The 18,325-nt window shown below is 36.1% G+C and overlaps 1 protein-coding gene across 1 annotated transcript; it reads right to left on the bottom strand.

The window, feature by feature from the left end:
- Positions 1-462: 462 nt before the first annotated feature.
- Positions 463-18,087, bottom strand: LOC138334931 (galactoside 2-alpha-L-fucosyltransferase SEC1-like). Its single transcript, XM_069283792.1, has 3 exons — positions 17,944-18,087; positions 17,604-17,683; positions 463-8,848 (listed from the first exon to the last, which is right to left on the bottom strand). Exons 1-3 carry the CDS (start codon positions 17,946-17,948, stop codon positions 7,899-7,901), a joined length of 1,035 nt encoding a protein of 344 aa, XP_069139893.1. The 5' UTR covers positions 17,949-18,087; the 3' UTR covers positions 463-7,898.
- Between the last annotated feature and the right edge of the window lie 238 nt (positions 18,088-18,325).

Raw genomic sequence — 18,325 nt, 5'->3', positions numbered from 1 at the left:
TTTTACAAATATTAATTTTTCAGATGTTTATCTATGAACATTTGTAATTGTTTCGACGTACTTACAACGTCCCGATTGCACAAATAGGTTGCATTGTGTAACGTTTATTTTATATACACACTTCAGCCAATCACAATGCGTGTTACATAGACACTTCACCTGTACCATGTAGCGATGTAATCTACTACAGTGAGTCGATACACTAGTACTGTAACACAATCGTGCAATCTTATGATAGAACGGCAGTAAATATAGATTTTTCTGCTACCATATGGGCATCACAGGGGCTTGATTGCGAGACAATCTTCTGAAAAAAAAAATTTAAAAAGTAGGCATCGATTTTATATAGTCTGTTTTATATATAATCGATACCCATTTTAATTTTTTTTTTCAGAAGATTTTCTCACAATCGTGCCCCTGTGATAGGCATGTCATGGCCAGATAAATAAGAAAACAAGATCCTTCAAACTTACAGTTTATTTCATTAATAAAAAAACATCACATAATAAAATCTGTTTGTCAATACATCAAATAAAAATGTCTACTAATTCCTTTATGAATAAATGTCAGGTACAAGCAAAACAAAATTTGTCTAAAATAAAAAGAAGAGTAAAGCATAGTTTTTGATCTGTGAACCGATTGTGGTATGTTTAATGTATCACACTACTCACCACATGCACAGGGACCTGGCACAAAGTTTTTTTAACCAACAGTATACATATATATATAATACTGTGGGTTTACAATTTTGTGCCAGGTGCCTGTGCTACTCACTTACCATCTTTGTTTATATACTGTATAGTTACTCCCATTTGTGGGGGTTAATTTCAGCGAACTTACAAATATCTTTGAATACAATGGGAATATTGAACAGAATGATAACTTTGATATTACAGAGTCACCTCCCTTGTCGGTAGGTATCCATTGTGACGTCATTATTTTGTGAGTAAAACTCGACATGTCTGTTTCTCTGAAAAATTAGGATGTTAGGCTCGTAAAGACCTGACGTCACAATCAATTCCTATCCGCAAGGACAGGTAATTCTGTCATATGCAAAATTGGCAATGTGTGAACAACGATTTCTACCCCGAACAAGTATAACGAAAAAATCACACTACCGCTATCACAAACAGCTATACAGTATATATTCAGGAATGTATATCAGATACAAACAATGTATATCAGATACATACAATGTATATCAGATGCATACAATGTATATCAGATACAAACAATGTATATCAGATACATACAATGTATATCAGATGCATGCAATGTATATCAGATGCATACAATGTATATCAGATACATGCTATGTGTATCAGATACATGCAATGTGTATCAGATGCATACAATGTATACCAGATACATGCAATGTATATCATACAAACAATGTATATCAGATACAAGCAATGTATATCAGATACATGCAATGTATATCAGATGCATATAATGTATATCAGATACAATGTATATCAGATACATACAATGTATATCAGATACAAACAATGTATATCAGATACATACACTTATACATGAATATGACTATTGAATAGGTTATATGTGTCCATGTGGAAAAAAAAGACAAAAAATTATTATGAGGATGTAGTAGCTAGATTCAGTACCTCTGTAACAAGCATAAATACACGGGTGTCAAATGGATCAATACAGGAACAGATTTCTACCAAGTGAGAACAAATGGCATCTTTTTTATTGTATTGAGAAAACTCACAGTTTGAAAAGTAAAAATTGTGATCTATAAATGTAGTCTATTATCACTCTTGTTTGTATGAAAATGGGACTTCAAGGTAAGTGGATTTATTGTTGAAAATGAAATACATAGTTGTGTAGATAAAACAATTTCAGAAATATTACCTGGTAAATAAATAAATAGTATACCTAGATAGAATGAACAAAAACATATGGAATTACAGTGTGAAACTGCCAGGTAAATGGAATAACCATGCATACCTGTTAAAAATGGAACTACTCTGGTAACCAGGAAAATATGACAAGGTGAATTAATACCAGGTAAAGAAAATACAAGTAAATGGAATGTTTTTGTAAATAGAATTAAAAAACAGGAATGGGTAATCATAAATGAACTTTACATATACTTTAATAGGATCAAACTACTTGCTGCAATTGAAATTTATGTGTTATTGTAAGATACAAAATTGAAAAATTTTGGAAATTAATTTAATTTTTTTTATTTTGTAAATCAAATACTTGAGAAATAGCATAATTCATTTATTGTAATAATGGATTGCTATTGATTAAGAAACAAAAAGTATTATAACATAAATGTCTTCTAAATGCAAAAATTCAAAACTGTACATGTTATTTAACTTGTATTTAATAGCGATTTTAAACAATGAAATATCTCTGAAATCGTTCAGTAATTTGTTTAATAATATTGCAAAAATCCATAAAAGCAGTTGACAACCAAACCACAAGAACAAATATCACAAATACCCGTAAGATGGTCATGGTTTCTCCTGTAATCTGAGAAACTTCAGATGACTTCAATTCTCATTGCAGAACACAGGCAAAATGGGAAATTCCGGTCACTTTCTGGTGAAAATTGATTGGTGAAATTGACAAAACCTTCATAAGAACCTCTCGGGTCATATTCTTTTCAAATCATTAAAACATGATATTGTAAAAGCAAATGTAACCAAAACAGTAACTCACCAGTTTCACCAGCCAAAAAAATAAATCTGTAGTCTCATCAGGTAAAAAAAAATGTACCAATTCTTTAGTCTCACCAGCCAAAAAAATAACTCTTTAGTCTCACCAGCCAAAATGTAACTCTTAAGTATCGCTAGTTAAAACAGTAACTCTTTAGTCTCACCAGGTTAAAAGTAAAAAAGTAACTCTTTAGTCTCACCAGGTAAAAAAGTAACTATTTAGTCTCACCAGGTAAAAAAGTAACACTTTAGTCTCACCACTCAAAACAGTAATTCTTAAGTCTTGCCAGGTAAAAAAGTAACTCTTTAGTCTCACCAGCCAAAAAAGTAACTCTCTTGTCTCAGCTGCCAAAAAAGTAACTATTTAGTCTCACCAGGTAAAAAAGTAACACTTTAGTCTCACCACTCAAAACAGTAATTCTTAAGTCTTGCCAGGTAAAAAAGTAACTCTTTAGTCTCACCAGCCAAAAAAGTAACTCTCTTGTCTCAGCTGCCAAAAAAGTAACTCTCTTGTCTTGCCAGGTGAAAAAAGTAACTCTTTAGTCTCACCAGTCAAAACAGTAATTCTTTAGTCTCGCCAGGTAAAAAGTAACCCTTTAGTCTCGCCAGGTAAAAAGTAACTCTTTAGTCTCACCAGGTTTAGTCTCACCAGTCAAAACAGTAATTCTTTACTCTCGCCAGGTAAAAAGTAACCCTTTAGTCTCGCCAGGTAAAAAGTAACTCTTTAGTCTCGCCAGGTAAAAAGTAACTCTCTTGTCTTGCCAGGTAAAAAAGTAACACTTTAGTCTCACCAGTCAAAACAGTAATTCTTTACTCTCGCCAGGTAAAAAAGTAACCCTTTAGTCTCGCCAGGTAAAAAACTAACTCTTTAGTCTCACCAGTTCAAACAGTAGTTCTTAAGTCCTACCAGGTAAAAAGTATTTCTTTAGTCTCATCAGCCAAAAAAGTAACTCTTTAGTCTCACCAGGTAAAAAAGTAACACTTTAGTCTCACCAGTTCAAACAGTAGTTCTTAAGTACTGCCAGGTAAAAAAGTAACTCTTTAGTCTCACCAGCCAAAAAAGTAACTCTCTTGTCTCAGCTGCCAAAAAAGTAACTCTCTTGTCTTGCCAGGTGAAAAAAGTAACTCTTTAGTCTCACCAGCCAAAAAAGTAACTCTCTTGTCTTGCCAGGTAAAAAAGTAACTCTTTAGTCTTGCCAGGTAAAAAAGTAATTCTTTAGTCTCACCTGTCAAAACAGTAACTCTTTAGTCTCGCCCGGTAAAAAAAGTAATTCTGTAGTCTCGCCAGGTAAAAAAGTAACTCTTTAGTCTCACCAGATAAAAAAGTAACACTTTAGTCTCGCCAGGTAAAAAAGAAACACCTTAGTCTCGCCAGGTAAAAAAGTAATTCTTTAGTCTCGCCAGGTAACAAGTAACTCTTCAGTCTCACCATCCAAAAAAGTAACTCTCCAGTCTTGCCCGCCAAAAAAGTAACTCTCTAGTCTTGCCCGCCAAAAAAGTAACTCTCCAGTCTTGCCCGCCAAAAAAGTAACTCTCTAGTCTTGCCCGCCAAAAAAGTAACTCTCCAGTCTTGCCCGCCAAAAAAGTAACTCTCTAGTCTCGCCCGCCAAAAAAGTAACTCTTTAGTCTCACCAGCCAAAAAACTAACTCTTTAGTCTCACCAGCCAAAAAACTAACTCTCTTGTCTCACCAGGTAAAAAAGCAACTCTTTAGTCTCACTCGATCTCCCTATCGCCAAAAGCGAGACAGAATTAACTTAATTGGTTGACGCTCAAATGTGCTAAATTTAGTTGACCATAAATGTTAAAAACTCAACGAAACACTTCTAACAGTATAAATTAAAGTATGAACACTTGTCAGGTGTCCTGTTTAACAGAGAGCATAGCATCACCAATAATTCAGCTTCCGCTGAGATCCACATTGATATATAGATAACAATAATATAATGAAAAGTTTGGGGAGTATTTTCATAATTCAGAATCAAATTAAGATCAACCATAATACTATGTACAGTATTCGACCTAATAAGTGCCCCTTTATTTTGGAATCTGTTAGAGCTCATAAAGATGATCATGATTACACGAAAATCCAATGAAAAAGTAAATCACAAACTAACCGTAAATTTATAGATGGAAATCTCACATCACGTAAGGTTCACGCTTACAACACTGAAATGCAGGTAATATCTACACATACTTTGTACATGCATCTTCCATATTATAGGGGTTACTATCACTGTTGTAATATCCACCACTGGACTACATCAATAAAAACCAGAAGGTTCTGAGTACAACAACAAATGAGACAGGTATAGTTTTGTCCCTTAGTGTACATCAAAGGATCTAACTAGTGGTATATTGTATGGCTTTGAAGTGGAGCATCTCTGTTTCTAAACTTCAAAGGAATTCAGCTTAGTATCTGATTGGTTTATTTTTTTTTCCTCCTGAGCTACCTTTAGTATTACAATGGCATATTTCAGGGTTGAGTGTAATGACAGTAATAGTAACCCATGGAATATGGAGAATGTATATATTTGTAGACTATTAGACAACTTTTAATGACCATCCTATTACATGTACTATTAACACGTATACATAACATCTCATACAGTACTACACAAAGCACACTACTGAAACCAAAATAAAAAAACTGTCTGGAGAATATTACAGGGTTATCTGCTCCTGCAGGTATGTAAATGTATTCATCATTAGTTTGTATGTAAAACCTGTCATTCATGACATAACGTTCACAACGACATGATGTTACAATTAATTCCATTCTGATCTGTCAGAGTTACTTCCCTTTGTTTCCCTCGTCTGACAGAGTGAAACAAAGGAAGTTACCAGTGTTCATCCTTTAGGGTTTTTTCCAGCTGGTCCTTAAGACCAACTGACCCTTAAAGTTACTGGTCCTGACAGAAAGTTACTGGTCCTGACAGAAAGTTACTGGTCCTGACTGAAAGTTATTGGTCATGACTGAAAGCTACTGGTTCTGACAGAAAGTTACTGGTCCTGACTGAAAGTTACTGGTCCTGACTGAAAGTTACTGGTCCTGACTGAAAGTTACTGGTCCTGACTGAAAGTTACTGGTCCTGACTGAAAGTTACTGGTCCTGACTGAAAGTTACTGGTCCTGACAGAAAGTTACTGGTCCTGACTGAAAGTTACTGGTCCTGACTGAAAGTTACTGGTCCTGACAGAAAGTTACTGGTTTTTACAAAGTTACAATTCATTCTCTTAGTTTATATACTAGCAAAGTAACAGTTTTACTAACAAAAATATCCACATACAATGTATCTATTGCACTCTCAACAAAGTTGATTGAATATCATGAAAATCTGTTTTGTACAATTTGATCTTCAACCTTTCTACAATGCTACTGCTATTTTTGTTTTGTGTATCTTTAGTACTCTATCAGAACTGGACCAAAAAGTTGTCTGTCAAAGGACAAGTTGCAAACAATTTCTGCCCTACTATATAGGCAGACGGACAGGTGTTAATTTCGAACACTGGAAGTAACTCTCATAGATCTGAGTTTTGTACTTACAAATGTACCTACAAAAGCAGATAAATTGTGATGTGTAAATGCAGAATATCAATAAACTAATATGAAGTTACAGCACTCGACAAACACAGGATTCACTACGTAAATCCATATACGGTAAATGATGTACAGTGGAACTCGGTTAATAGGAACTCGAAGGGACCAAGATAAAACTTTGAGTTATCTGAGTGTTCGAATTAAGCGAGTTCTCATGTCTACTGACTATCTCTTTACTTGGTATATGTAGACTAGTTCCATGTCGTAAAACGATGTGAACAAGAGAGATATCAAAATTGCCGATGGTAGTTGCAAATTTATAACAAGAAAACCTAGATACATGTACTGTATATATATTATGAAATGCCGTTCTACAGCAGATTTATGAAAAACAAATCAGCATTTTCGGCAATCTCGTTGTCCAAAAAATCTCATTACGACTTATAAGAACATTTTATGTATGATTTTTGTCATTCGAACCCAAAATTTACTTCGTATTATCCGAGTTCTTCGAGTTTTTCGAATTGGAATTTTATGAGTTCTTTAAACAAACATAAAGAGGGAATTCGATCCGGACCGTCAAAGAACTTCATATTAAGCTGAGTTGTCAAATTATCCGAGTTTGTATCAACCAAGCTCCTCTGTATCGTATTCGATCTATTAAGTGTCTAGGGCATTTAAAATATTGAAATTGAGGCCTGAAAAGGGAGAGGGACATGGGCTTATTTGGACATGGACACTTATTGGGATCATGGACACTTATAGGGACATGGACACTTACTGGGACATGGACACTTATAGGGACATGGACACTTATTGGGACATGGACACATATTGGGACATGGACACTTATCGAGACATGGGCACTTATCGGGACATGGACACTTATCGGGACATGGACACTTATTGGGACATGGACACTTTTTGAGACATGGGCACTTATTGGGACATGGACACTGATAGGGACATGGACACTGTTAGGGACATGGACACTTATAGGGACATGGACACTTATTGGGACATGGACACTTATTGGGACATGGACACTTATTGGGACATGGACACTTATTGGGACATGGACACTTATTGGGACATGGGCACTTATTGGGACATGGACACTTATTGGGACATGGGCACTTATTGGGACATGGACACTTATAGGGACATGGACACTTATTGGGACATGGGCACTTATTGGGACATGGACACTTATAGGGACATGGGCACTTATTGGGACATGGACACTTATTGGGACATGGACACTTGGGACATGGACACTTATTGGGATATGGACACTTATTAGATTGAATACAGTGGGTTCATTTCGCTACTTTGCTCCATAGTGATAGTAAACTACAGCAAATTTACTACCATGACAACAGGAATGATAATGCCACCAGGAGATACAGGTACTAGAATCATGATCAATATAATGTATATATGAATATGAGCTGCATGTAAATGTACCGCTATACTACAGTATAAGTGTTGTAATACCAGTATACATAAGCTAACTTTTGGAATAATATAAAATTTCCAAACAAATTTTACATTTAAATTTTAAATTTAAATGCTTATTTGCTTGAAGTATGCACCCTAAATTAAACAAAAAATACATTGCATTGTACAAATGCATGAAAAACATTGACACATTTCCCATGATGCTGTACTACTCCATTCCTATCCAATGCGGGAGGAAATGATCCTGGATACCAGGCCCAAATTCCCATTCATACCCAGATCCTGGCCTAGCTACATTCTTAAAATAAACTGTCGTTCCGTTGGTCATCCAGCCAATAAACCAACCAAATGTTCCGACAGACATGATGGTATGGTTGGTCATGGTAAGTAGACACATATCCACCTCTCCAGAATTACCAGTCACAACGTGAACATCCTCTTGTTTACCAAACGTGCTCTTCACCCAATCTGTATCATCGGAAATCGCAACAAATAAAATGTTTTTATACCTCTGTCGGAAATAATCCATTGCATGATCAAAATACTCTAGAGTCGCAACCAGTTTACCATAGTTTACATCTGATCGTTCGAGGTGGTCCGTGCGTCGGACATGAATACCCACTAACACAGTCCCCTTCTGTGGATCTTTACCAGTTTCCTTGATCATATTATGTAAATAAGACCTTGCGCTTCTTCTTATGTTGTCTTGGAAAACAAAAATCTTTCGTAAGTCTGCATCATAATCTTTCCAATATTTCCAAGACTGGAAAAATCCACGAAATGAAAGATCTTTATTTTTTTCCAGGTCCTCAAATGATGTATCATATGCACAGTTCCATTTATCGTCTATGGTCCAAAAGCACCAACACATGTATCTGCTGAACCCATACTGGTCTCCAGTCTTGGGTTGGATTCCAAATGCACTGGTGAGGTCAGAAGGTGGGACAACCATCGACAAGCCTTTCTTCTTAGCAAAGGCATACAGAAAAGCATAATCGAACATCTGGTTCGCGAGACGTCCTCTGAATTTTACACAGATGAATTTTTCTCGTTCCCATCCCATCATGTCGTAAAGGTAGAGTTTCCAACATTGTGTAGCGATGAAGAGTGTGTACAGGCCTCCTAGGAACAGTAGGAAGTAGAAAAGTCGCTTCAACCCTGAAACAGAAAATTACACATGGAAAGTGTTCTAGGCTCAGGTTTAATTTGATATATGTAATATGTCCTATTATCTGGTATTAGCCAGCTAGGTTTGAAGTGAATAGTCGGGCAAAGAAAACCAGTCTAAATGCGTTCATTGGCCTTCCAAAAGTTCTCACATATTAATACGACGGTCAAGTTCTGCTTAGTTTCCCAGTTCTGACCATTAAAGTAAAGAAAAGTTGAAAGCATTGAAAGCGAGGCTGCGTGGAAATGTAACCACGGACATAGTGAGCCGGGAGGACGTTTTAGAATTTCCATACTTTAAATTAATTTCTTCGTAAGCAGACAGATTTTGATGAGAGATTTTATTTTTCCATTTCATAAGAAATTATACTGGATACATTCACACCATTTTTTACCGACTTTAGCCATCCTTGCCCGACTGTTCACATTAACATACATATAAAATACCATCACTGAAAAGTCTGAGTTTTTTAGTTATTTTACTTCAAAATAAAAGTATCGAAATTAATTAATTGCATTTAATAACTTTGGTAGCCCTTCATCCCAGCTTGCTACAGGCCCTATATCAGGTCTCTAGTGGTTTTAGTTATTGAAAAGAAGTCATTTAAAGATTTTAGCCCTTTTGACTACTATGTGACCTTGAATGTAGGTCAAGGTCATTCATTTGAACAACATTTTTAGCACTTCATTCAATCATGTTGGGTGATTGGGTGGTGTAGTGGTTAAGCCGCTCGCCTTTCACCTAGCCGGCCGGGGTGCGATCCCCGGCACGGACATTAAAAGGTTAGGGGTCACCTGGCCGATCACGTGGGTTTTCTCCAGGCACTCCAGTTTCCTCCCACACTAAGATCCCTCGCGCGCTTACACCCGGGCCATCAAGAGTAATTTACATAAGTTGTATAACTTGTTTCTCAATCGATGTAAAATGAATTAAGTTTATATTATAATCCTGTTACAGGCCAAATATCAGTACGCTGGGCCTAGTGGTTATTGAGAAGAAGCTGTTTGAATGAAGAGTTTACATATGAGACAGCAGACAATACAAAATGACACACAGAGCATGATGACTATAGTCATCCTGACCCTTCAGGTCAGATCATGGGAGTCCCTGCAATTCAAATAAGTTACAAGCAACAATTAGCATTTTGATTTACCAGTGGGTTTTTTTCAAAATGAAATAGTTATTACAGTACAAGATATACCTGAGCATACAAAATCGTAACTACAGTAAAATGAACTCAAATATTTGTATGGGAATCTCAAATTTCAAACATAGGAGTCTTTGAGAGCCTATAAGTCAAAATCTGGCGGGGGAAACCCTGAAAAGCCTGTGCATATTACCAGGTACACATAGTTTAGCAGCACAACCAGAAACTTTACACCAAGAAAAACTCGCAAAACAGGTATTAAATGAAGCAATATATTTAAATTGAAGAGGTCTCGAATTCTTTTCTGATCATGGTTAGGACACATAATTAAGCAGTTCTATAATAAACTTCATTGAATCATAATCTATCACATTCAAGGTAGCAGTGAACATTCAGGGGAAATTCATTGGACGTACGCTTTCAAGGATATGTAATTTAAATATATCAATTTAATTGAGCAGAGGATGGTTTGTACAAATCTTTATAGGCTGTTAATACCCATCAGTGGCTTGTAATGACATATTAGAAATGGAAATCTTAAAGGCCCACTACCTTTCCGAAACGGTTTTTTATTTTTTAAATTGGAATGTAAAACAAGATCGATAATTTTGTAGTGTTTAAAAAATTATTAACTTACCGTTAATACTACATTTATCATCACCTTCTGAACGATTCGATTAAAATAAATAAAATGTTTATTTTCATAACGCGGGTCGTCTTATGTTTCCCGCCGTCGTCCTAAATACCGCACGGTAGTTGACTATCATGGCAAAACAGCGAATTGACTCTCCACTGTCTTCATATATTACGCAGGAAATCTTGCAAATGTTTGGTGTCGTAACCTTATTTTAGGTCAACGGTATGCATTTTCTGATGTTATTAATGTTTTTTAAGAAACCTTTATATTTTGCTCCGGAAAGGTAATGGGCCTTTAATGCCTTCGATCATTCATATACTCACTGGATAACAAATAAACAACATGTATACATGAATACCTTTTGGCCATTATCTCCAAATTAAAATGAAATATGTTGAATGTAACAGCATAAAAGGTAAAATCTAGTTTAGACATCTTTGCTTATACAGTATAACTTGTCAAATCTAGCCATTGTATAATTTGGATCCCTACATGTCTGGCCATGTTTTAACCTTCAAAATGCTATCAGAACGTTAATTTATAAGCTTGCTTTGTTGCATATTCATTTATAAAAATAAAATGGCTGGTGATATCCTAATATTTTTTGTATAGTGGTCCTCTAATATCTCCTATCGTCTTCTAGATCTCATGTCTAATGTAGATTCACTTCAACACACAAAAGTCCTGATTGAACAGATGAGCAGCCATGCGAAACTACAGGTATATACCGTATGGTAGGCAATTAAACTGCAGCCTTTTCATACGGAAGGCTTACCACCATCTGAAATAATAAATTATACTTAAAGGCCCAATACTTTTCCACAGCAAAATATAAAGGTTTTTTAAACAAACATAAATGACATCAGAAAATATATATTGATGGCCTAATATGAGGTTGAAACAACATATGCAAGATTTCCTTCATAATATATGAAAACAGTGGAGAGTCATTTCACTGTTTTGCCCTCTGGCACAGTAGTTGTCAACTACTATGCAGTATTTAGGATGATGACGGGAAACATTCAAATAAGACGACCCGCCTTATGAAAATTAGCATTAGATTTGTTTAAATTAAATTGCTAGGTAGGTGATGGTAAACATTTGTGACTCTACGAAATTATCCATCCCATTTTACATTCCATTTCAGAAATTAAAGGCCGTTTTGGAAAGGTAGTGGGCCTTTAAAATGATCACATGCAGTTGTTCATAAGCAAAAAATTTGATGCGGAGAAAGAGGGAAACATTCAAATGACAAAATTGGTAAAAATTTGAAGTTGAAGATCAGGAGAAAAGATAACTACCAAACAGCTGAAGGATATATAGAGTGCAGTCTTCTAATAGCATTACATCATTTGTATCTTTAACCTTATCCACCCCCTCATCCCCCATTACCATAGTACTATGACATAGTCCAGGGGTAAATTAATAAAAGTGATAGTAACCCCTGGAGTATCGAGATTCGAGGTACCAACAATAAATGGAAAATAAAAACATAACGTTATTATTATTTAACAAGAAAAAAATCCCACTTTCATTCCATTCAGTTGTCAAAGTTTTGTAAAAATAGGTAGGCACAGTGGAATCATTAAGTAGTGAATGCTTTATAATAATGCATTTAAGGATGATGAGTCAGAGCCTAGATAAATGACCTAGCTAAACAGACGTAAATGAAGGTCTAATTTTGTAAATTTTGAAATTTCTAATATTTGGCTCTCCATATATATATATATATCATCAAATGATTTTCTTTGGCATTGTAGAACAACTGTAAAAATTAAAATGGTTTCATTTAATTAAGCTTCCCATATAATACAGGGAGACATTAACCCGTACCCATTCCAAGTCGTATTCAAAATTGGCAAAGCCACACCTACTAAACCTGGTGACCTTGTACCCAAGATGGCTAACTTAGCTGTACCCATCAAGTTTCATTTGTTTTGTTAAAGTTATTATTTGTCAAAATTAATGGTATTTTATAATGTTAAAGTTATATGAGTCGTAATTTTCAAGAATCAAGATTGTCACGTGCCATTGTATAATTATATGTATCTTAGGTTGTAATTTGGATTTCGCGCCATTTAAGTTTCTCTAAAGAGTCCCAAAGGTAAGTCACGCATGCGCACAGGTGTGAGTTGAAAGCAGAGGACACAGGTAAAACGGTAGCGAAGGATAGCAGGGTTGGAACTCAGAGCACGAAATACAGCTTGCGGTAAGTAAATATATTTATATGTCCTTGTCATAGTATTAATTATAATGAGGTTTCATATATATAGGTATTTGCTATAGTTTATAAGTTATGGTTAGGTGTAATTCACCCGGCGTGTGTGCTTGCGTACGCGGTAACGTGTGTGAACGGGCCATGTGTATATGCGTGGGTATGAGGCCGGGTGTGTTTTGTAAAGCATTGTTAGGTTGTTAAGTCAGCATTCGTGACATAATTTACCGTAAATGCTTAGAAATGAGATGATTATCTTAGTATTAGTGATATAGCTATATAGTATGCCTTTGAGATAGTCAATATTTAGATGAATAGCATCGATTTGTATAGAGCAAACATACAAATTGTTAATTGGTGTTATATCATAACATACGTATATTATAGCTTTCCACCCATGGAGAACTATCCAGAAACTGATGGATACATATGCCATTTAGCCATATCGTCGCTAGCCTATGTGACCTCTAGTGACCTCTTCATATACCAGAAGGTCTGTGTGACCTCTACGACAAGTCGCGGGTCTGTGTGACCTCTACATTTACCAGAAGGTCTGTGTGGCCTCTACGACTACTAGCGGGTCTGTGTGACCTCTACATTCACAAGTGACAGGTCTGTGTGACCTTCACCTAGTCTACGTGACTTTCACCTCGGTCTGTGTGACCTCTTCCTTGACTAGCAAGTCTGATTGTGTGACCTTCATCTTGGTCTGTGTGACCTTTATCTTTACTGGAAGGTCTGGTCTGTGTGACCGTCATCGTGGCCTTTGTGACCTCCACCTCAGCCGGCGGGTCTGGGTGACCTTCACCTTGGTTTGTGCGACATTGACAGCAGCAAATTGGCAATACTGTGCAGTGGTACTGAACATTATTTCGGAACAGTGGATTGGACCAATGGAAAGCAGCCATATAATGAACATTTTTATATCGTTGTAAATAAACATATGTACATAATATATCATGATAAGGTTAGATGGAGAGAGCCTGTTGTATGAGTGTGTGTTATGTGCTGCTATGACTGTAATTAGTATTATTTGTTGTAAATAAACTTGTAAATATTGTATTCTGGGAGTCTGACTGATGTTTAAAGGAAGGTTGAACAATTCCGTTCGGTTCTCGTTACAAAGATGAGCTTTTAATATTTTATTCACCATAAAAAATTAACAACATTTTGAGAACAATACTTACAACGCATAAATACAGCCAAGAGCTAAAAATTAATTTTTGCAGTTAACTGCTAAAAATTGTTATATTTACATTTATATTGCAGTAAAATGAGTGCATACAGTCAGACCCCAAGCCAAGTTGTGGTCTAAAATTTCATTTCACATTTTTACAGTGTTACTTAAAGTAATTGTATTTAGTGATTTCTGCATGTAAAAGTAAAATGTGTTTTCCCTATAACAAGAGATCCCAGAGGGATCTTGGCGCCCACCAATGAATGATCTATGTCTGACAAACGAAAGAGGGATCTTTTCTCTGCTTTTAAAACTTTTACTACATATTACTACATATGAAATTTGAGAAAGATCCTTTCAGAACTATCTGAGATATAAAACGGTAACAAATATCAATTATCAAATTCCAAGATGGTGGCCTGTCGGCCATCTTGTTGACCGATTGGTCCTAAAATTCAACATGCACAACTAGACCAGAAGGGGAACCTGCAAAAAAAAATTGGAGACAGATCCCTTCAGTACTTTTTGAGAAATAGTGGTAACAAGCTTCAACTAACAAAATCCAAGATGGCGGCCTGTCAGCCATCTTGTTCATCAATCAGTCTCAAAATGCAATATGCACAACTAGACCCCTAGGGGAACATGGACATGCAATTTGAGACAGATCCCATCAGTACTTTCTGAGAAATAATGGTAACAAGCTTCAACTATCAAAATCCAAGATGGCGGCCTGTCAGCCATCTTGTTCACCAATCGGTCCGAAAATGTGATATGCACAGCTAGACCCCAAGGAGAACCTGCACATGCATTTTGACACAGATCCCTTAAGTACTTTCTGAGATAAAGCGGTAATAAACATCAATTGTCAAAATCCAAGATGGCGGCCTGTCGGCCATCTTGTTCATCGATCGGTCTAAAAATGCAATATGCACAACTAGGGCCCTAGGGGAACCTACATGTGAAATTTGAGAACAATCCCTTCGATACTTTCTGAGAAATAGCGGTAACAAACTTTATCAATCAAAATCCAAGATGGCGGCCTGTCGGCCATCTTGTTGACCGATTGGTCCCAAAGTGCAATATGCACAACTACACCCCTAGGGGAACCTACATGTGAAATTTGAGAGAGATCCCTTCAGTACTTTCTGAGAAATAGCGGTAACAAACTTTATCAATCAAAATCCAAGATGGCGGCCTGTCGGCCATCTTGTTGACCGATTGGTCCCAAAATGCAATATGCACAACTACACCCCTAGGGGAACCTACATGTGAAATTTGAGAGAGATACCTTCAGTACTTTCTGCGAAATAGCGGTAACAAACTTTAACTATCAAAATCCAAGATGGCCGCCTGTCGGCCATCTTGTTGACCGATTGGTCCCAAAATGCAATATGCACAACTACACCCCTAGGGGAACCTACATGTGAAATTTGAGAGAGATCCCTTCAGTACTTTCTGAGAAATAGCGGTAACAAACTTTAACTATCAAAATCCAAGATGGCCGCCTGGCGGCCATTTTGTTGACTGATTGGTCCCAAAATACAATATGCACAACTAGGGCCCTAGGGGAACCTACATATGAAATTTGAGAAAGATCCCTTAAGTACTTTCTGAGAAATAGCGGTAACAAGAATTGTTAACTGACGGAAGGACGGACGGACGGAAGGACGGACGACGGACCACGGACAAAAAGCAATTTGAATAGCCCACCATCATCAGATGTATGTTTCCATCTAAAAATAGCCTACAAAAGGCATAAAAACAAGACTTTTACAGTGCATAAATTCTGTGGTGTAACAACGTTTATAAGCCATCAAACAGTTTGTTTATCCAATTGAATGACTTTTTAAACTTCAACAGTATTAACAATCCTGATAGACTGAAGAAAAATTAGCATGTCAAATTTGTCACCCAGTTAGAGCACATATATATATATGTTTTCTGTATCACTATATCAAAGCCTAGCTAGACCTAATGCATAATTGAGTCAACATGTTCCTAATATTCATGATGACGATTGTTGATATATTCTAGTACCTGGTAATATAAAAAAATCTCTGGTAATATAGCTTAAAGTTTACAAATACACTGGTTAATAAGTAATGTTACGTGTATATACATGCCTCTTAACCTTGATAGATTTCACCAGGTTGAAAATCTCGCAGTAATAATTTTGTGTAATTTATTTAGATATTATCAGTGATAAATCTACATGCGCATCCCGAGTCCTGGCCACACAGAATTTTAAAAGGACCCATGAAATTTCTGGAAATGGGTATCTATAACACTGTGGGACCCATTGTTTTCACAAAAACCATTGAAAAGGACCCACGAAAAATAATCGTAGATTGAACACTGTAATTATAAATTATGTTCAGAGCCCATTAATGATCTTACACATCAAATGGTCCACATGTCTTAATTTTAATTAAGTTGAGTACCAATTTTTGCCATTGCATGTTATTTTCATGATCATACACAAATTTTCAAACAATTTTTTGTGGAAATCAGCACGGAACTATCATCTATCAGAAAATGACTTTATCAACGTAATTTGTTGTGGTAATTATACAAATGCGATGACAATACATTGGTACCTAGTGGCGAGAATGGGTTGATGACTTAAGTAACAAATCAATCTCCATGGGTATTCGCCAAATGTGGTGGGTAATGTAGTGTTATCAATGAGTGACACATAAATATATTAAGTGTGTGGTCCATTATCTATCCAATTAGGTCCAGCGAGGCACCGCCTGCTAAATCAACTACCAAGGTGTTACCCTATGACCCTGGTGTCATGTTTATGATGATGGAAACTGTGTAAATGTATCTAGAACAATACTTAACATAACAGGTAAGAGTTTGTTTTGGATATGGGTTTGAATGGGTAAGCCATAATTCATACTACTAAGTGTAACATTCAATCTGATATAGTACTGCATACTTGTACGTAGAACGAATATACGTACCCAGCCTAGTGGAGCACTGCCTCCGAAAATCACTCGGGCATAGTTTTCTATACTTTTTTGTAGGTTTCCAATTATTTTATGCGTATACATGCATTTACATATCATTTTTGTCCAAAACAAACATAACTACCATTCTAGATATCTACCGTACCGCTCACAAGACGTCAAATTCACAATTTGTGGACTTGCCGTATAAATTCCCTTCAGAAAGACCTTCATATGTATTATGTAAAAAAATAATGCCTCGATGAGAATTGGATATTTTATGTGGTTCAGTTTTATTGACTAGTAGGTAAGCAATATCAAACAAATACGATAAAAATGCAAACAAACGTTTTATAATGGTTTGCATAATCATTTCTTTGCTCCATTAGCAGTAATAGACACCAATTGTAGCTCTAAAGACGACACTATTTTCTGTCAAAAAGTCTTTTGAGCTACAATATTGCAGCTAACTTGTACGTGTTGGCCTACAATGTAGTATATTCACGCTAGTTTAACTGGTATGACTTTTTAACCTGGTTACTAAATAAATCAAGTTAACTTTGTCACTGCTACAATCTCGTTTTTAGCTTGACTGCACGCCAAATATCTACTCACACTTTCCATTGAAGACGGATTTCAGTGGTGGACATCTAATATTTGTCAGACGAACTCCTCCGATGCGCTTCATAATTACCCTGTAAATTTAAATAAACCCTTAAAACAGCGTTACAAATAATTTATAAATATTCAATGAATGTATGTCTTCTCAACAACACATTACAGATTTCGACCCGTGACCATCGTTGGTTTGTACACAAGCCGGTGTCCCTCCATGTTTTCGTACTTGGTGACGAATGTACATGTGGCCGGTAGGGTCCAGAGGGACCTAATTATAGACAATTTGTTGTCAAAACGTATCTATTAAAACATTAATTCCTCATCGACATATACTTACATCATTCTAAGTCTGTCTAGTATATCCTATCCGTCATCTGCCATTCATTAGTCTACCGGCGCGATCGGTGTTGATCATAGATCATGAACAGGTGAGATTTAGACATCACGTACATATTTTGCTTCCCTCACGGTCATTGGTTGGTTAAAAATAGAAATCGAAACTAGCTTTATAGGTCTAAGCCTAATGTTGTCGTTATCGATGCATTTAGCCATTGTTTGATTGTAAGCATGTATACATGGTATCAGATAAGTATTTAGGGACATAATATAGAATGTATGATTAATATTGTCATGCTTTTACCATCGTTTATTTATATTATTTCACCAGACTAAAGGATTACAATGTACATGTACTTATTCAATGTATATATTTCACGAGT

The sequence above is a fragment of the Argopecten irradians genome, chromosome 11, assembly GCF_041381155.1.
Source record: "Argopecten irradians isolate NY chromosome 11, Ai_NY, whole genome shotgun sequence".
Classification (NCBI taxonomy): domain Eukaryota; kingdom Metazoa; phylum Mollusca; class Bivalvia; order Pectinida; family Pectinidae; genus Argopecten; species Argopecten irradians.
Note: the sequence above shows the minus strand (reverse complement) of the source record. Positions and strands in the feature narration are given on the sequence as shown.